Below are 17564 nucleotides of genomic sequence, written 5' to 3'. Positions count from 1 at the left end.
AGCTGAGATTTAAGTTGTAGCATGTAAAGTTAATAATAATGTAAGTGCGTTACTTGCATTAATTTTTTATGCTATTTTAAACATTTTTTTTGTCTAGTAGTGGTTTATTATTAAAATTATTTGAAAAATAATAAGTTTTATGGTTATCTGTTGATACAGGGTGTTCTTTTTTGACTCGCAGCTTAGTGAGTTTTAAAATTTTAAGTTGTCATAACTTCGTTATTAATAAATATATTTTAATGAAATTATTGTCATAGCTATTTGAAGCCACTGTAAATCCAGTGGCGTAGAAATTTTTTTAATAAAAAAATCGCTAATACAAATTCTCCATTTTCGACGAAGAAAAAGGATCGTAGACTGTCCTGAAAATTTAACTAAACATTTCATATTTCGTCCCGCAATAGACCTTTTATTACATGACATTAAAAAAAAATTTGGTTAAAATCGGTTAACAACTTCAAATTTTATAGAGCTGTTTCCAATCTAAATGGGTCACACTGTATAAGCTGAACCTGTTTTCTTCCTACACCTCTATGGCCTTTTATTTCTGTAATAGTCTATATAGATTTGCCCTTACTATATGTCCCGGATAAGACATTTTTCGATGTTTAACAGTCTAGCTAGTCTATATTTGTTGACCTTCCTTTATTTCTGTAGTGTCTGTTTTTCCTCTGTTCTGAGCTCCTTGTAAGATTTTTTGCCCGTTGCTCGCGTTTATCTTTGTTGCATGACCATGCATGATTTTTGCTTCTGGTAACCTCTGTCACAATTCAGCAATTGTATTTTTTAATTTTTTTTCTTTTATATAGGGAGCTCTCAGAACTGGAAAAATTATTGAAATTAATTTCTTGGAAGGACTACATGAAGGAGATTCACAAGATTTACTACGAGTCCTATATTGAAAAACGACCATACCGATACAAGTTCGCTGATAAAAGACTGCGCAAACAAGAAGATTTGTTGAGGTATAAAAATGAAGTTGAATACAAATATACTGTAAAGCAAGAACAAGTCGATCTTGATAATCTTGACAAAGAAAAAAGGTACGTAAAATGTCTTCATCTTTAATTTAGTTTTAAGTTTATATTTCTTTGTTTTATTTTATTTTATTTTGTATTATGTATGTAGTTATAGTTTTTTGCATTAAGATCGTTTAGAACTACATCTTGTTTTGTGGCCGACTATATTTTGCTGTTGCTTTTTCGACTCATATTAATCCACTTGTTGACATCCGATTACGGCAATTAGTTTGCGGGATCTGGCTATTAACAACACTGCCTTATTCATAACAAATGACTAGAAATAGGTATCTTCCTTTAATTCCAGTCAAATTTTTAAGATCATAGCATATATACAATTTATGCGAAAGAGTTATTTATTATAGTACAAAGATTCCAGTATCTTGGTTGCTGGATAACAAACGATCTTGACCACGAGATCGAAATACGTGCTCGTATAGAATATGCTAGGTCCGCATTTCAACGAATGAAAAAATTCCTAATAAACTCTACGTTATCGTTGGATATCCGATACCAATTTGTAAAAACGTTTACTTATTCCATATTGCTATAAGGAGTGGAAACATCTCGGAATTACAAGTATGAGGCGTATAGAAGCCTTTGAGATGTGGGTTTTTCGAAGGATGCTAAAGATCTCTTGGACAGAGCACGTGACCAACAACGAGGTTCTAAGAAGAATGGGTACTGAGAGAGAACTCCTAAATATTTTAAAAAACAGAAAAACGAGTTATCTAGGACATATTTACAGAGAAGAAAAATACCACTTCCTACGACTTATAATGGAAGGGAAAGTGGAAGGAACACTACAGGAACATACCATATTCTTTTCTCAGAAGGGATTTCACACAGTAATGAAAGGCAACAACACCGTAATCTTTTTCCAGGGTATGCGTACACATCAACCCCTCTATTCAAATAAAATGGCCTGGTAGATTTACAAAAGTTTTTATTTATTTATTAATTAAGTCTTTATTTGGCTCCAAATGTTTATTACTTGTGAATAAATATTTTTTCTACAAAAGTTTTCTTGCATTTCAATATTTTGTGCAAATCCGATAGGTAGATCGCACCCTCGAGGTAAACTGCGTACTATAGTAGCACCTTTTTTTAAATCTAGACAATTTAAATTTAACTTCTAACTTCTAATTTAACTAACTAAAAAATCAAAAAAGAATATTAGAAATATACAGGGTGAGTCATGAGGAACTTTACATACTTCTACCATATGTAGAGTCCCTCAGGGAGCATATCATGTGGCCACTAAAAAATGTCAACTCCTCTTCTTTATTAATTAACAGGGTGATTTGTGTTATTGACCATTTATTTCATTTTACTGTAGTGTTTATACGGCTCATTTGATTTTTTTAATTTTTGCATGATACAGTACACTACTATCAAGCATTCGACTGGTATTAGCTAAACTAAAAAATTCCAGGACTGGCTTTGGAAAAAATAATTTAGGGATTCGTATTAAATATTACACCCTGTATAATTTTTTTTTTAAAATGCAATAAGTGATTTTCAAACTACATAAATAGCCAATGAAAAGCCACTTTTATTAAATTTTTAGTGAACGATCAAATCTTACCAAAAATAGAACAACCATAATGAAGTATCAAATTATAAGGTATTAATTTAAACAAATGTTATAAATTTCAAACATTTTAAATGAGTTCCTACAACATAATCTAATACGTAGAAAATTAACATCTTTACTGTCACTTTGTATTATCTCTACGATAGAATCAATTGTTTTTCAATTTTAAATTTTTACTCATAGATCGTATTGGGGCATTATTTTCGATAAATGATAAATTAAATTGATTAAAAAGTCAAACCTCTTGTATGTGTTAGTTTTTGTTGATTGTAAATGATTAAAATTTTATGTCAAATAATAATACATTGCATCAACTGTACTAAATAAAAATAAATCTAAAAAAGTTTAAAATGAAGGTTGGCGTTGATCGTTTGACGTTTCTTGATATTTTATACCCATTGTCATTATTGTCATTATCAATTGTTATTTATGTGTACAAGAATACATATTTCTTCTGTCATATCTACGTTAAGTACATTGTGTTAGTTTTGGTAGAGCTTTTGTTACTTTAGTTCAAAATGCCACATCAGTTTTCGACCACAGAATATGCAGACATAATATTTGTTTATGGATTCTGTAATGGGAATGGTAGGGCTGCTAGTAGAGAATATCGCAGGAGATTTCCTAATCGTCGAACTCCCAGTCATCCAACATTTGGGTCAGTTTTTAATTATTTGCGAGAAAATGGCACTTTTCCTAGTGGAACAACAGAGCGACATGTAGATGAAGCGCAGGAAGATGACATTATGGACGCCGTTACTATGAACCCTACAATAAGCACTAGACAAGTAAGTCGAGAACTCAATGTTACTCAATCAAAAGTAAGTAGTGTCTTACAAAAAAATAATCTATACCCATATCACATTCAAATGGTTCAGCGACTACATGCTGGAGATGAGATCGATAGGTTGGAATTTTGTAGATGGGTTAACAATAATCGACCAACGCTATACAGGACACTATTTACAGATGAAGCCCAATTTACCAGAGGCGGGATAAATAATTCACGAAATTCACATGTGTGGGCAGAAGAAAATCCCCATGCTATTCGAGAACGTCGTTCTCAGTTAAGGTTTTCGGTTAACGTGTGGATTGGTGTCATAAATAACCAATTAGTAGGTCCTCACTTTGGTTTTTTTGATGGTCCTTTAACAGGGCAGGTCTATTTCGTGAACTTTCTACAAAATATTTTGCCGAATTTGCTTGCCAACGCGAACGTTGCTATCCAAGGGATGTATTTTCAGCATGATGGGGCACCCCCACACTTTTTACTGGCAGTGAGACAACATCTGAATAATGTTTATGGCAACAGGTGGATAGGACGTGCAGGTCCTATTTCGTGGCCTTCAAGATCCCCTGATTTCAATCCCGTTGATTACCATATTTGGGGACGATTGAAGCAACTAGTTTACGCAGTGAATATTAATAACCGACAACAATTAATTGATAGAATTATACATTGTTGTAATACTATTAGAAATGATCCCCAGAGTATCCGTAATTCAATACGTCAATTAACAATTCGGCAACAAAAATGTGTACAGGCTGCAGGGTTCCATTTCGAAAATCTATTTTGAATTATTTTTATTTTGTTACCATTATTGTATCTTTTTCAGTTCTAATTTATGGGTTTATCATAACTATGTACATATCTTTAGTTTTTTTTTTAAATTGTTCTTCGTTATTGTTAGTAGTTACTGTTTTTTGTTGTGCAGTGACTCAGTTTATCATTTCAATTAAAATGTTTGAAATTTATAACATTTGTTTAAATTAATTACCTTATAATTTGATGCTTCATTATGGTTGTTCTATTTTTGGTAAGATTTGATCGTTCACTAAAAATTTAATAAAAGTGCGACAACATTGTCGCATATGTCGTTTTCATTGGCTATTTATGTAATTTGAAAATCACTTATTGCATTTTAAAAAAAAATATATACAGGGTGTAATATTTAATACGAATCCCTAAATTAATTTTTCCAAAGCCAGTCCTGGAATTTTTTAGTTTAGCTAATACCAGTCGAATGCTTGATAGTAGTGTACTGTATCATGCAAAAATTTAAAAAAATCAAATGAGCCGTATAAACACTACAGTAAAATGAAATAAATGGTCAATTACACAAATCACCCTGTTAATTAATAAAGAAGAGGAGTTGACATTTTTTAGTGGCCACATGATATGCTCCCTGAGGGACTCTACATATGGTAGAAGTATGTAAAGTTCCTCATGACTCACCCTGTATAAGTAAATATGAATAGTACATTCAATAACAGTGGTGGGTCCAACGGACCCGAGTTGCCCGGTTATGTAAGTAAAATGTGTTGCCGGATAAGGGTTAAAAAAAAGTTGTCCTAGGACTATTTGTGACCGAGTCATTTTTTTTCATAAATTCACCATTTCTTTATTTATTAATATTAAGAAATGAAACTGTGCGAATATAACATTTAATATTTATACTTGTGAATGACTATAATAAAAATGAAAATAGTTTTATTATTATAAATAACGATTCGAAAAGTGCGAGTTTTAAATAATTCCACATATAAAAAGTGGTGGGGAGAATGAACTCGTCGCTTTTAAAATAGAAAACGGAACTTCAAATTGAATTTGCCTAAAAATTTTACAATATCTCGCCAATTTTGATGTTTGTTTTTTATCTGGGCTATCTCAAGAAAATAATAGTAAATGCACTTAAAGAAGATCAAACACACCACACGCATATGAGCAACTACGCCCTGAGAAATGCAATATAAACGTTAAAAAATAAGGGTCTGTAATGTGTATTTATTTTTTTTTTATTTAAAGGTAAAGTCGCATCCACCTAATGGTTATTAGCGACGGATCTGTACAATTTTACAAGAATAGTTATATTACATGGTTACAAAAAAGATTTTTTTTTCCTACACAATAGTAGGGAAAGCCGGGGCAAAATGAGCACCGGGGCTTGATGAACAATTCCTTAAATTTAGAAAATTTTCAATGCAGTTTGGCAACACCTCTCTAGCATAATGTAAAAGGCGCGTGCCCGTAACAGGCAACTCAGTTTAGACGAATCAACCGTTCGCTGCGGTCGTTATTTGTAATAGATATCTCTTTGTACACGTGATATAATTTTGTATGATATTGTTTAGTATACTACGGCAATCAGTGATTAGTTTTTAAAATTGTTACAGCTCTACGATCAAAAGGTGAGTTTAGTTATTACATTAATGTAACTTAAATCAAAAGAATTGTTGTGGTTTCTTTTAAGGAGGCAAAAATAGTTAAATATGAAGCGTGGGGCATAATGAACGGGGCAAAATGAGCAATAATAGGGTGCCCATAATGCCCCTGTCCATATTGCCCCTCGTTATCAAGCTGTTAGATACACTCTTAAACCAACGTTTGTTTCTATTTCAGTTAAGCAAATATGGTGCGTAATTATATAAAACAGACCAACAGACAATCTTGGACAGAGAATGGAATGACACAAGCAATTGATGCTGTTATAAATCGAAACATGGCGTGTCAAACTGCTGCTACAAATTATGCTGTTCCCCGTGCTACTTTACAACGTCGCATACGTAAATACCAAGCCAATCAAGACATGTCTTGTGCCGTTAAAAAAGGCATGGGATTCTTCAAACCAGTATTTACACCAGAGCAGGAATTGGAGTTGGTTGGCTATATTCAAGATATGGAAAATCGCCTTTTTGGGCTTACATCAAGAGACCTTCGAAAAGTTGCATATCAGTTAGCAGAACGAAACGAAATTTCCCATAACTTTAATCATACCACCAAACTGGCGGGAGAAGATTGGTTGTCTGCTTTCCTTAAAAGGCATGATGTTCTATCTTTGAGAAAACCAGAGGCAACTTCTGCAGCACGCGCTATGGGGTTTAACAAAATTTCAGTAAATAGGTTCTTTGAACTTCTAACTACGACTATTGAGAAATACCAGATAACGGCAGATCGATTATTTAATGTTGATGAGACTGGCATAACCACTGTTGCCAAAAGTCTCAATAAAATTATCGCAACCAAAGGGAAAAAGCAAGTTGGGTCTTTTTCGTCCGTAGAGAGAGGGAAGATGCTTACTGTGGAAATATGTATGGGTGCAGATGGTTCATTCATGCCTCCACTTTTTATTTTTCCAAGGAAACGAATGAAGCCGGAACTGTTAGATGGCGCACCACCAGGGTCTTGGGCTGAGTGTAATTATTCAGGCTGGATGCAAGGTGATTTGTTTGTTAAATGGTTTAAAAAATTCGTAGCATGGTCAAGAGCTTCAAAAGAAAATATTGTGTTGTTATTGTTAGATGGCCATTTTACGCACACAAAAAATTTAAAACTTATTGACCTTGCAAGACAGCATGGTGTAGTTCTGTTGTGTTTTCCACCTCATTGTACCCATAAACTCCAGCCACTAGATGTAAGCTTCATGAAACCATTAAGTGTCTATTACGCTGACGAAATAAAAAAATTGGTTGAATCCAGGTCGAGTAGTTACTCACTACCAAGTGACTGAACTTTTTGGAAAGGCGTTTATTCGAGCGGGAACAATGTCAATAGCTATAAATGGTTTTAAAGCTACCGGGATATGGCCACCTAACCCAAATATTTTTGTGGATGCTGATTTTGTGGCAGCGGATACTACAAATATAGAACAGTCGCAAAATGCTGGAATTATGGAGCCTCGGCAGAACACGCCACCTTCACAAAGCATAAGGCACTCTCCACAACCTGGACCGTCAAACAGATCACCTTCTTCAGACTTCCCTTCCCAAAACATAAGGCACTCCCCACAGCCTGGGATGTCAAACAGATTGCCTTTTCACGATTTACCTTATCAAAACGATAAGCCAACTAAATTTGTGTTTGCTTCTCCACAGCAAATTTTACCCATTCCAAAGACTACAAAGAAACAAAGGCAGACAAGAAATCGGGGAAAGACAGCTATTTTAACAGAATTGCCCTACAAGAACGAGCTCATGGAGTCAACTCAAATTAAAGAGGCTAGAAATTCTAACGCTGAATCTAAAAAACGAAAAGTGTTTAAGAATGATGAGGATGAAAAAGAAAACAAAACAGAAAACGTAAACACAAAAAAAGAAGCCAAAAGGTCTAAAACCAATGTGAAAAAACAAAAAACTGTTGAAGATGACTCGGAAAGTGACGTTTCCGATGTAGATTGTCTATACTGTGGATACTCATACTTGCAATCAACTGAAGGGTGGGTAAGTTGTTGTGTATGCGAAAAATGGGCTCATTGCTCCTGTGCTGGAGAAGAGGACGATGACGATGAGTGTAAATATATTTGTGAACAGTGTCAGAAATAATCAAAACTTTTCTTAAATGCTATGCTCATTGTGCCCCATACCCGGGGCATAATGGTTTTTTGTTAACTTAACATTTTTTATTATTTTTTTTATTGTTAAGTGAGTTTTAGGTTAAAATTGTATTTTGTAATAAAAAATAATAAATATGTAACTATATAGAACTAAAATAATTTCCATATTACCACGAACAAGATCAAAATTACCCAATGTCCTTAGGGTGCTCATTATGCCCCGGCTTCCCCTACTAAAAAAAAAGTCAGTAATGGTATACAAAAAAAGTTAAATCCTATGGAACAAATCGATAGCTTTTAAATAATCTATTAAGTTCTTTGAATAACTATTTTGACCTAACATAACTGATAAATTTGAATCTATATTATAACGAGATTGTTGATGTTTGAATTTGTCACATTCAAAGATATGTTTATTATAATTAAAAAGTTCGTTATATTTATCTGTGAAGGTGTTACTATAAATAGGTTTTTCTGGATTACAGAATACCGAGGACGAATGTGTTAATGTCAGTTGCATTCGCCTGTGGTTAAGGGATGGCTCACCAAGTTTAGCGTATATGCTCTTAATAGGTGTACTTCTAAATGCTCGTAGTGCGATTCTTAGCCCATTATTATGAATTGTATCTAGAGATTTTAAAATAGACTTTCTGGCAGAAAAATAAGCTATGCATCCATAATCGAGTTTAGACCTGATTAACGATTTGTATACTGATAATATTGTATTTTGGTCGGAACCCCATTTCCTGTTTGATAATGTTTTTAAAATATTTATTCTCTTATGGCAAGTTAATTGTAATTGCTTTATATGTTCTCGCCATGTCTAAATCCGTACCTCAGAGCAAAACTGTATTAAGTCCAAAATTTCAGTTTTCTACTTTTTTGGCTCACTGGGATTAAAATTTTCCGCTCTATTCAGTGGTGCTTCTTATTCGCTGTTTCGACTGAAATTGGCCAAAATAACCTTTTATGAATAGTATTAAGTCCACATTGCGCTTAGAGCAAAACAGTATCTTCTGCATTTCAAATGTATTAGATCCAAAGTGGTGTGTACATTTCCCAGGGCAAAACCATATTATGTCCAACAAAAAGTATTATGTCCCACATAATGTAATTCAGGCAAAGCATTAAGTCCACAATCTTTTAAAATTTGACAAGTCTGTGCTTGTTGAGGTGTGAATTACATAGTACAATACGTGCGTTTGTTCAGTTCGCTATTTGCAGTGTATTGAAGCGCATGTTCTCTTCGCTTTTAAACCCGGTGTTATATTTTTTGTTTAAGTCGTGCATGTTAAATTAAACGAGATAGCCAAAAATGGAAGATAGAGCCCACAGAATTCTTCAGCTTGCGCTGAGCGGTAAACAAAACGTGAATAATGAATCCTCATCAGTGGAAAATATTTCTAGTAAACGTAAGTATTTCTAATGATAAATAATAAGTTTAACTACATTACAAAGACAAATGTTTTGAATTTACGGTGACGATCTTTAACATTCGTACGCCATTTAATAGAAAAGTTATACCTAATGAATTTAAAATAAAAAAAGGATGAATTATTTTGTTCTTGTTATATAAGATACGGAGTCACTTATAATAGCTGATATTATTGTTTTAGAAAAGTAAAAGAAATAAATCGCAAAGCTCTTGTCAATGTATTTCTCTTTTTTGCCTGTACATCTTTTTTTTATTGTTTTAGACTACCTTGAGAATCAGAATTCGGATGAGGCTATGGCTGTACGGATCACATCACCGTCTTTGTTAGATATACCTTACAACTTTGTTAACCTGCAGGAGGATACAACTGAAATGCAGCTAAATGCAGCTGCTGTTGTTTCAGATGTACCTAAAGACATACCCTCTTCAAGTAGCAGCTTGCTTATTAACGAAATTAAGCAACCACCACTGGAGCTCAATTCATCTACAAGTACCATACACCAAGACGAGGAAGATCCATTTGAATATTCGGGAAGTTCATTTGTTCCTAGCATTAATTCGAGTACTGACAATGATTTTGAAATCACAAATGAGGGTGAAGATGAAAATGAAAAAGAGGTCATGGTAGCCGATCATCAAAGCAAAGGTAAGAAACGTTTAAGGAACGAAAGTACGTGGCAACGAAACGAACGAAAAAAGAAGAGGATGGCAGGCCAACAATATAAATCTTCCAAAACTAAAAAGACTATAAAGGAAAGGAAGGTTCGAGAGCCTTGTAGAAACTGCCTTGTTTAAAATGCAATGAAAACATCTTAGGTCCTCAGAGAGCACAAATTCACCGACAATTTTGGAATCACGAGACAACCATAGATCAAAAAAGACAGTTTTTATGTTCTTGTCTTGAAAAAATGTGTATCAAAATAAAAAGAGAACGAACAGGTGCTCGAGCTGGAAAACGCCATTGTAACTGGAAATATTTTTTTACCATTGAAGGAAAGAGGTTTCAAGTTTGCAGTAAGTTCTTTTTGCGTACTCTAGATATTTCTCAATCTTTTGTTAGATGTGCACTTGAAAAAATGCAAACAAGTGGAGTTGTAGAATGTGACAAAAGAGGAAAGCAGCCATCTATAAATAAAGTAAAGAATGAGGTAAAGGACAGGATTCGTGAGCATATAATGGCCTACCCATGTGAAGAATCACATTATAGTCGAAGAAGGACGGCGAAAAAATATTTAGGAGGTCACTTAAATATTTCTACAATGTTTAGGATGTTTAAGGAAGAGTGTGATTTGAAAAACATTCCTTCGGACGAAGTAGGCAAAGAATGGCTTTACACTCACATTTTTAATACAAATTTAATTTATCGTTCGCTGTTCCTTCAAAAGATACTTGTGATAAATGTGATGAATTTCTAATCAATCTAAGACAGTCAAACTCTGAAGCTGAGCAAGAAACATTACAAGTGCAGTATAACGCTCATTTGTTAGAGGCCGATAAACGGTACAAATTGAACCAGATAGACAAGGAGATGTCCATCAATAACCCTGGACAAAAAGTTTTAATGATAGATTTACAAAAATGTCTTCCTTGCCCAAAGCTAACTAACTCTCAAAGTTTTTACAGTCTAAAACTCTGGTGTTTTAATTATACAATTTATGATTCAACGGAAAAACAGGCGAACTGTCTAATGTGGGATGAATCAATTGCTGGCATTCATTTCTGTTTTTTAATTAAACTTTTTTCTAGTTTTTTTTACTTGCTCGTATTAATGGTTTTGTTACAAACACTTCCGTATAGTATTTTTAATTCTGTATATCCAAATATTTCCTTAATTTTGTAAAATAGGTATGATGTTTTCCATAATGGAGATTTTGCCACAAGATAGGTGGAAAAATTAATGTTAAGTCACAGTCAAAAATTTATTTTTCAGAGCAAAAATATGTAAAGTCCATTTTTTTCAAAAACAGTAGTATTCAAAAAAAAATTTTTTTAGTGGTAAAAAGAACAATGATTATTATTCATATTTAAAAGAATTTGCTAAATAAAATTTAATGCATTAAATGGAAAATGTTACAAAACAGTAAAAATAATTTTTATTTTCGCTCTCCTGTAAAATTTATATTTTGTGACTTAATACACTTTTGTTCTGAGGTACGGAAATGCATTCCTAAAAATTTAATGTGAGTATTTACTTTTATTGGTTTCCCGTATAACGTAAGATTTGATGCAGTACTTACATTTGCTGTTTTTGCAAAAACCATGACTCTTGTTTTTGTAGTAGAAGATAGTAGAAAATAGTAGCAAAATAGAATGCGTTTTTAAGTTTAACTAATAAGAAATATTTAAACTTACAGTTTTAAATAATGTTAATAAACTTTAACTGTAATTTATAACGTTTAATGTTCACAGTTTAACACAAAAATATCAAGAGCCGAGACAAACGTCTTATTTATAACTTTTGTCAGGGCCGAACTCCCTGTGTATTTATTGTTTCTAAAATGTTTCCTGATTTTCAACAATTTTTAGCTTTAACATATTCAAATTAAAAGTATAAAAAACTGTCAAAAAAATCTTTCTACAAAAATCTAAATCTGACTCACTATAACCAGCTTAAATTGTTTTTTCAGATTTAGTTTAAACCCCAAGATAGAGTACGAGCCATATGAACGACATATTTCGACAAGTGGAAAATATACAAAACCAATTAAAAACATTACCAGAACCATAGATCCCAGTAAGAACGTCAGTAAGACAGATTTCAATCTCGGTGTTTTAAGAGAACTAGCGCTGAAATCCAATATCCCACCTTATTATATCAACTTTTGGTTTGAAAAATGTACTTGCTTTGAAGAAAATCTTTGTACGTGAGAAATTTGTGCTTATAACTGTTATACATATTTGATTTTATAGTACAAAAATTTTTTAGTTTATGTTTTTTTTCATGGTTATGTTTGAAAAATTAAATAGATTCTTTTTTTATAGATACTACAATTTTAATTGAAAATACGTTTATTTTGATGCTTCGATTTCCACTTTGGAACAATTTCCGAAGTATCCGAAGCCAAAATACCCAAACTGTTGTCATAAAGCACTCGGCATTCAACACCTTTAAAGGTTAATAAATACGTAATACTCATCATCGTCATTGGCTCCACAACGCATGGTGGGTCTTGGCCTGCTCAAGGATAAGTCTCCATTCTTTCCTATTCTTCATCTTGGCTTTCCAGTTTCGTACTCCCAACATTCTCAAATTTTCCTCCACCTGATCCTTAAATCATGCTCTGGGTCTGCCTCTCCTTCTCATTCCATCTATTCTTTGGTTATAAATATGTTTGGCGGCTCCATCTCATTCATTCTCTCTATGTGACCTAACCACCGCAGTCGGATTATTTTGATGGTTTGTCATACAGGCGGTAAAGTTCGAAATTATCGCGTCCACGCCATAATCCGCCCTCCTGTACTGCTCTCTAGATATACCGAAGGATTTTACGTTCAAAGCATCTTAAACGTTCTTCGTCGCTCTTTGTCATCGTCCATGTTTCCGACGTGTAGGTGATAATGGGCTTGATAAGAGTTCTGTATATCACTAGTTTCGTTCCTTTTGTAGGCTTGTTGTTAATTTTTTTTTAATCCATAATAGGCTCTATTTGCCAGATATATCCGTCTATTAATTTCTGCACTTACTGCATTATTCTGATTAATTTGTGAATCTAGGTATATAAACTCTCTTACTCCTTCGAAAGTATATGTTCCGATTGTTAGATCTTCGGGTTGTGCTGCTTGTATATAATTTGATACTTTCATATACTTAGTCTTACTAGTGTTAACCTCTAGTCAAATTCTATTTGTTGCTGCTTCAAGCGCCTTGAATGATTCGACCACGTCCGCCTTTCTTCTTGCAATAATGTCGATGTAATCGGCGTACACTAGTAATTGTACACTACGATTAATAATAGTTCCTCTGGTTGTTATTCCACATTCTCTTATCGTTTTGAAGGCATGATAGGCTGTCTCCTTGTCTAAGTCCTATCTGAGACAGGAACGTTCTGGAAACTCCGTTCTGCACTCTAACTTTACACTCGACTCTTGAGAGGGTCGCTTTCACTAATTTTACTAAGTGTACTGGTATGCTGAATTCTATCATGGCCTTGTACAGTGCGTTTCTTTCAACACTATCATAGGCCCATCTAAAATCAACAAACAGGTGATGAGCATCAATGCCATACTCATATGTTTTTCCAGAGCTTGCCTTAGAAGGAATATTTGATCGGTCGTTGATCTTTCTTTACGAAACCTGCACTGATATTTACCTATTATGTCTCCACAATATCCCGATAGTCGGTCGTAAAGAATATATGCCAATATTTTGTATGTTACGTTTAGGATGGTTATTCCTCTGTACACATATTGTTTGATCTTCTTTCTTGTGGATAGGTACAATTATACCTACATTCCAGTCTTCTGGCAACTTTATTTGCTTCCAGATCATTTCTACCAGTCTACGTATACAGTATGTCAGGTTTTTTTGCCATGCTTTAAAAGTTCTGAAGGAATGCCATCTGCTCCAGGAGCTTTGTTTTCTTTCAATTTTTTTTATAGCTTGGATGACTTCTAACTCTGTTGAGATGTTATCTTTCTTTCTTTCGTCGTCAATCTCCTCGAGTTGGACTTCTGATTCGTGGAGCCCTATCTCACCTCTTATATTTAGCCTTTCCTCGAAGTTTTCTGCCCATCTTTCTAGTATCTGGTCCTGATCACCAATGATCTCCTCTGTTCTATTTATAACGCTTGATAATCTAGGTTTAAATTCGTTCCTGTTCTGGTTAATCCTCTTGTAGAAATTTCGCGTTTCTGCTTGTCCCTTATAGTTTTCTAGTTCTTTTAGTTGGCTCTCTATATGCTCTTTCTTCTTTTTTTAAGTATTCGTTTTTCTTTTTGTCTCAGCTGCCTATACTCTTCCTCTGTTTGTCTCGTTCTTCGCCCTATACGTAATACTAGTTCAGTTAAAAGATACATTGTTTTTTATTGTAAATATTTGTTTTAACAATTCGTTTAAAATTATGCCATATTTCAATACATTTCAGAAAAACATTGCAAATAATTTTTCTTAGTTGTATTAATTACTTTTTGGGAATTAAGCATTTAAGGCCAGATTTTGACTACCATTGAAGATAAATTATAAAGATGGAAAGAATATATGCAAGAATTATTCGAAGATGCAGCAGGAAGTCCGATTGAAAGAAACAATCCCTACGGCCCAGAAATAACAAACGAAGAAGTAACTATGGCCATTAAGCGGATTAAAGATGGGAAATCACCTCGACCTGATGAGGTGCATGGTGAAATTTTAAAGCTATTAGAGGTACACCAAATCACAGCTCTTACGAAGCTATTCAATAACATCTACGAGACTGGTTATTTACCAAAAGACTGGTTAGTATCAATATTCATTCCACTTTCTAAAAAAGCAAACGTTAGAAAATGTGATGAACATAGATTAATTAAACTTTGAAAAATTAAAGGCAAATATCGAGCACAATTTTAATAATCAAATCTTGCCAAAGTACTTTCACTTTCTACAGCATTATCAGGGGCATCTGAAATAAGCCAAGAAACATTTTTAAAGGAAGAAAATTGATTAACTTCGATAAAAAACTCTAAGTTAATGGATGATAAAAGTTTTTTGTGATTAACGTTTTAGACTTACTTCGTCAAATTTGGGCTATCCAGCAAGCGCAGAATGTAATAAACATGAAATTAAACATAAATTGTACATACTACACTAGAACAATGACAAACAGTTTAAAATTATTTAAAAAGATTCTACGCTACATTCCTGTCGGCAACAAGAGAGCGAATGGTATTTAACGGAAATGTTAAGGTGGCATGTGACATATGACAGCTTTGATGGGCAGTCACAATCATGGAAATGTGATCTACACATAATAAAATTCTGTGTAAGTAAGCTGGCATTGACCAAAGGTCCAACTAATACTATTATAGAAAATCAGCTTATGAAATATGACATATAGAATATTTTAATTAAACTAGATTGCATAATCCAGATCTCGCACTTACACCTGTCTGTAATAATAAGGTTGTTAGTTTGATAGCAAATGAAGTGGACATAAAGTGTGAATGAAAGAAATAGACTGAACAATCTATTAGACAGTTAGTGGTTGACTACAATAAAATGGTCTACCAGGCACTATCAATACTGTAAAAAAGAAGAAATCTGACTATGAAATTGAAATACTAAAAATTAAAACAAAATTGAAAGCAGTGTATAAATGGGGTATAATTCAAGTAGTTTAGTTAAACCCCCAGTCAATGGGAGAACTATAAAACTAATATGTAAAAGCGTTACTAAAGACTAACTGACCAACAGTGGGAGATGTTGAAATATACAACTGTGGAATTGGTATATCTAAATTACTCAAAGGTATGGAGAGTGTAATTAACGCCAACTATAGATCAATTGAACCTGAGCAAGCTAGTTGTGTAAATTGTTGAAGAATACAATAGTAATGTTGATCATAGTGTGAAATTGATAAATTCTTAATGGGTATACTCAGTGCAGGAAGTCTAAACAACCGAGCTGGGTCCACTACGAGGTGAAGCTGCAATAAATTTTTAAAAATATGTTTAAACTTAGTACAATTTAAATTAATTTGATTATTAAGACAATGAGAGTTTCCATTTGTTTCCTTTGTGATCTCCAAATTTTCCAATAAATCCAACTCCAAATAGTTTTTCTTTCTACTGATGTCATGTAAAATAGACGAACCAGTATTCATGTTAAAATTGTGTTTACTAGATAATAAATGTTGACCAAAACTTGAAGAGTTTGGTATTTTCAAATGTTCTGAAATTCTAGTAGATAACTTTCTAATGGTTCTACCTACATAAGAGGCATCACAATCATCACACTTTAATTTATAAATACCACTTGTGTCAAGTGTGTTCATCCTATTTTGGGAGTTGGTTAAAAAGGAACCTAAAGTGTTGTGTGACTTGAAGGAAATTTTGATGTTTTCAATTGTAGAAGTAAAAAGTTTAGCTATTTTATTGGAAATGTGGCTAATATAAGTAAAAGAGAAATATCTGATGTTGTTAGAAGCATTAGGTTGAAGAAGACATTGTGATGAATACGCAAGCTTTTCTGCAATTTTGAGTTTAGCTCTATTTAGAAGCTTATGGATAATGTTGGGATCATAACCATTATTGAAAGCAATTTGCTTGAGAGTATTAAGTTCTAAATTAAAGTTATGGTTGGATGGTTAGATGTCTCATGTATAACAAGATCTGTTTGGGTGGGTTTTCTGTAAGTATTGTACTCAAGAGAATCTTTATTACGAGATATAGTCATATCCAAGAAGTTCAGCTTATTGTCAGATTCTGGTTCTAATGTAAAAGAGATGTTAGGATGGAGGTTATTAAGATCATCCAGAATCCGTAAAGCGTCATCTTGGGTTCCCTGTATGAGAGCTATACAATCATCAACATACCTTGACCAAAAAACTATTTTGTTGTTGTTGTTGTTAACAAATTTCTATTCTAAGCTGTCCAAAAAAATATCAGCTAGAAAAGGTGATAATGGAGACTCCTCTGCTAAACCTGTTGGTTGTTTATATATTTTTTGGTTAAATTGGAAGACGTCCTGATCAAGACAGAATTTATGCATAGTTAAGATAGCATCTTTGTCTTTAGCCGGTATGTTGCAATTATCTAAAAGGCTGTGTACTAAAGGTAATGTTTCATCTCTTGGTACAGAAGTAAACAAATTGGAAACATCAAAAGAAACTAAATAAAAACTCTCTTCTATTTTAATGTTATTTAAACGTTCTATTAGATCTAAAGAATTGGCAATGGAGGACTTAGGTTTAAAATTAGTGATAGACTGAATTGTGTTATAAACAGGGAATTTTTTTGCTCCAAATTGTATATTATATCCATACCTTGAAGGAACGCACTATTTTCGGGGACACCCTGTAGATATTATATCTTTACTATTGTCCATTAGTCTTGCAAAATTAGATGAATTAGTAATGGAGTGAAAACATTAATTAACTGACAAAAAATCAAAGAAACACAGACACTGGTAAAGAAAAGAAAAGGAAAATCTGCTATAGAAATTCTCTCAAAATAAATAATTTACACCATTTAGTTTAAAAAAAATCTAT

The 17564-nt window shown here is 33.2% G+C and overlaps 1 protein-coding gene across 1 annotated transcript in view; it reads left to right on the top strand.

Moving 5' to 3' along the window:
* LOC140449331 (uncharacterized) overlaps positions 1-12346 on the top strand; it is a 32128-nt gene extending 19782 nt beyond the window's left edge. Inside the window, exons 4-5 of the mRNA XM_072542466.1 lie at positions 810-1043; positions 12009-12346. Coding sequence (XP_072398567.1) covers positions 810-1043; positions 12009-12249 — 475 coding nt within the window. The 3' untranslated portion in view covers positions 12250-12346. The remainder of the gene's footprint in view (positions 1-809; positions 1044-12008) is intronic.
* The last annotated feature ends 5218 nt before the right edge of the window (positions 12347-17564 follow it).

Source organism: Diabrotica undecimpunctata, chromosome 9, assembly GCF_040954645.1.
Source record: "Diabrotica undecimpunctata isolate CICGRU chromosome 9, icDiaUnde3, whole genome shotgun sequence".
Taxonomy (NCBI): Eukaryota; Metazoa; Arthropoda; class Insecta; order Coleoptera; family Chrysomelidae; genus Diabrotica; species Diabrotica undecimpunctata.
Note: the sequence above shows the minus strand (reverse complement) of the source record. Positions and strands in the feature narration are given on the sequence as shown.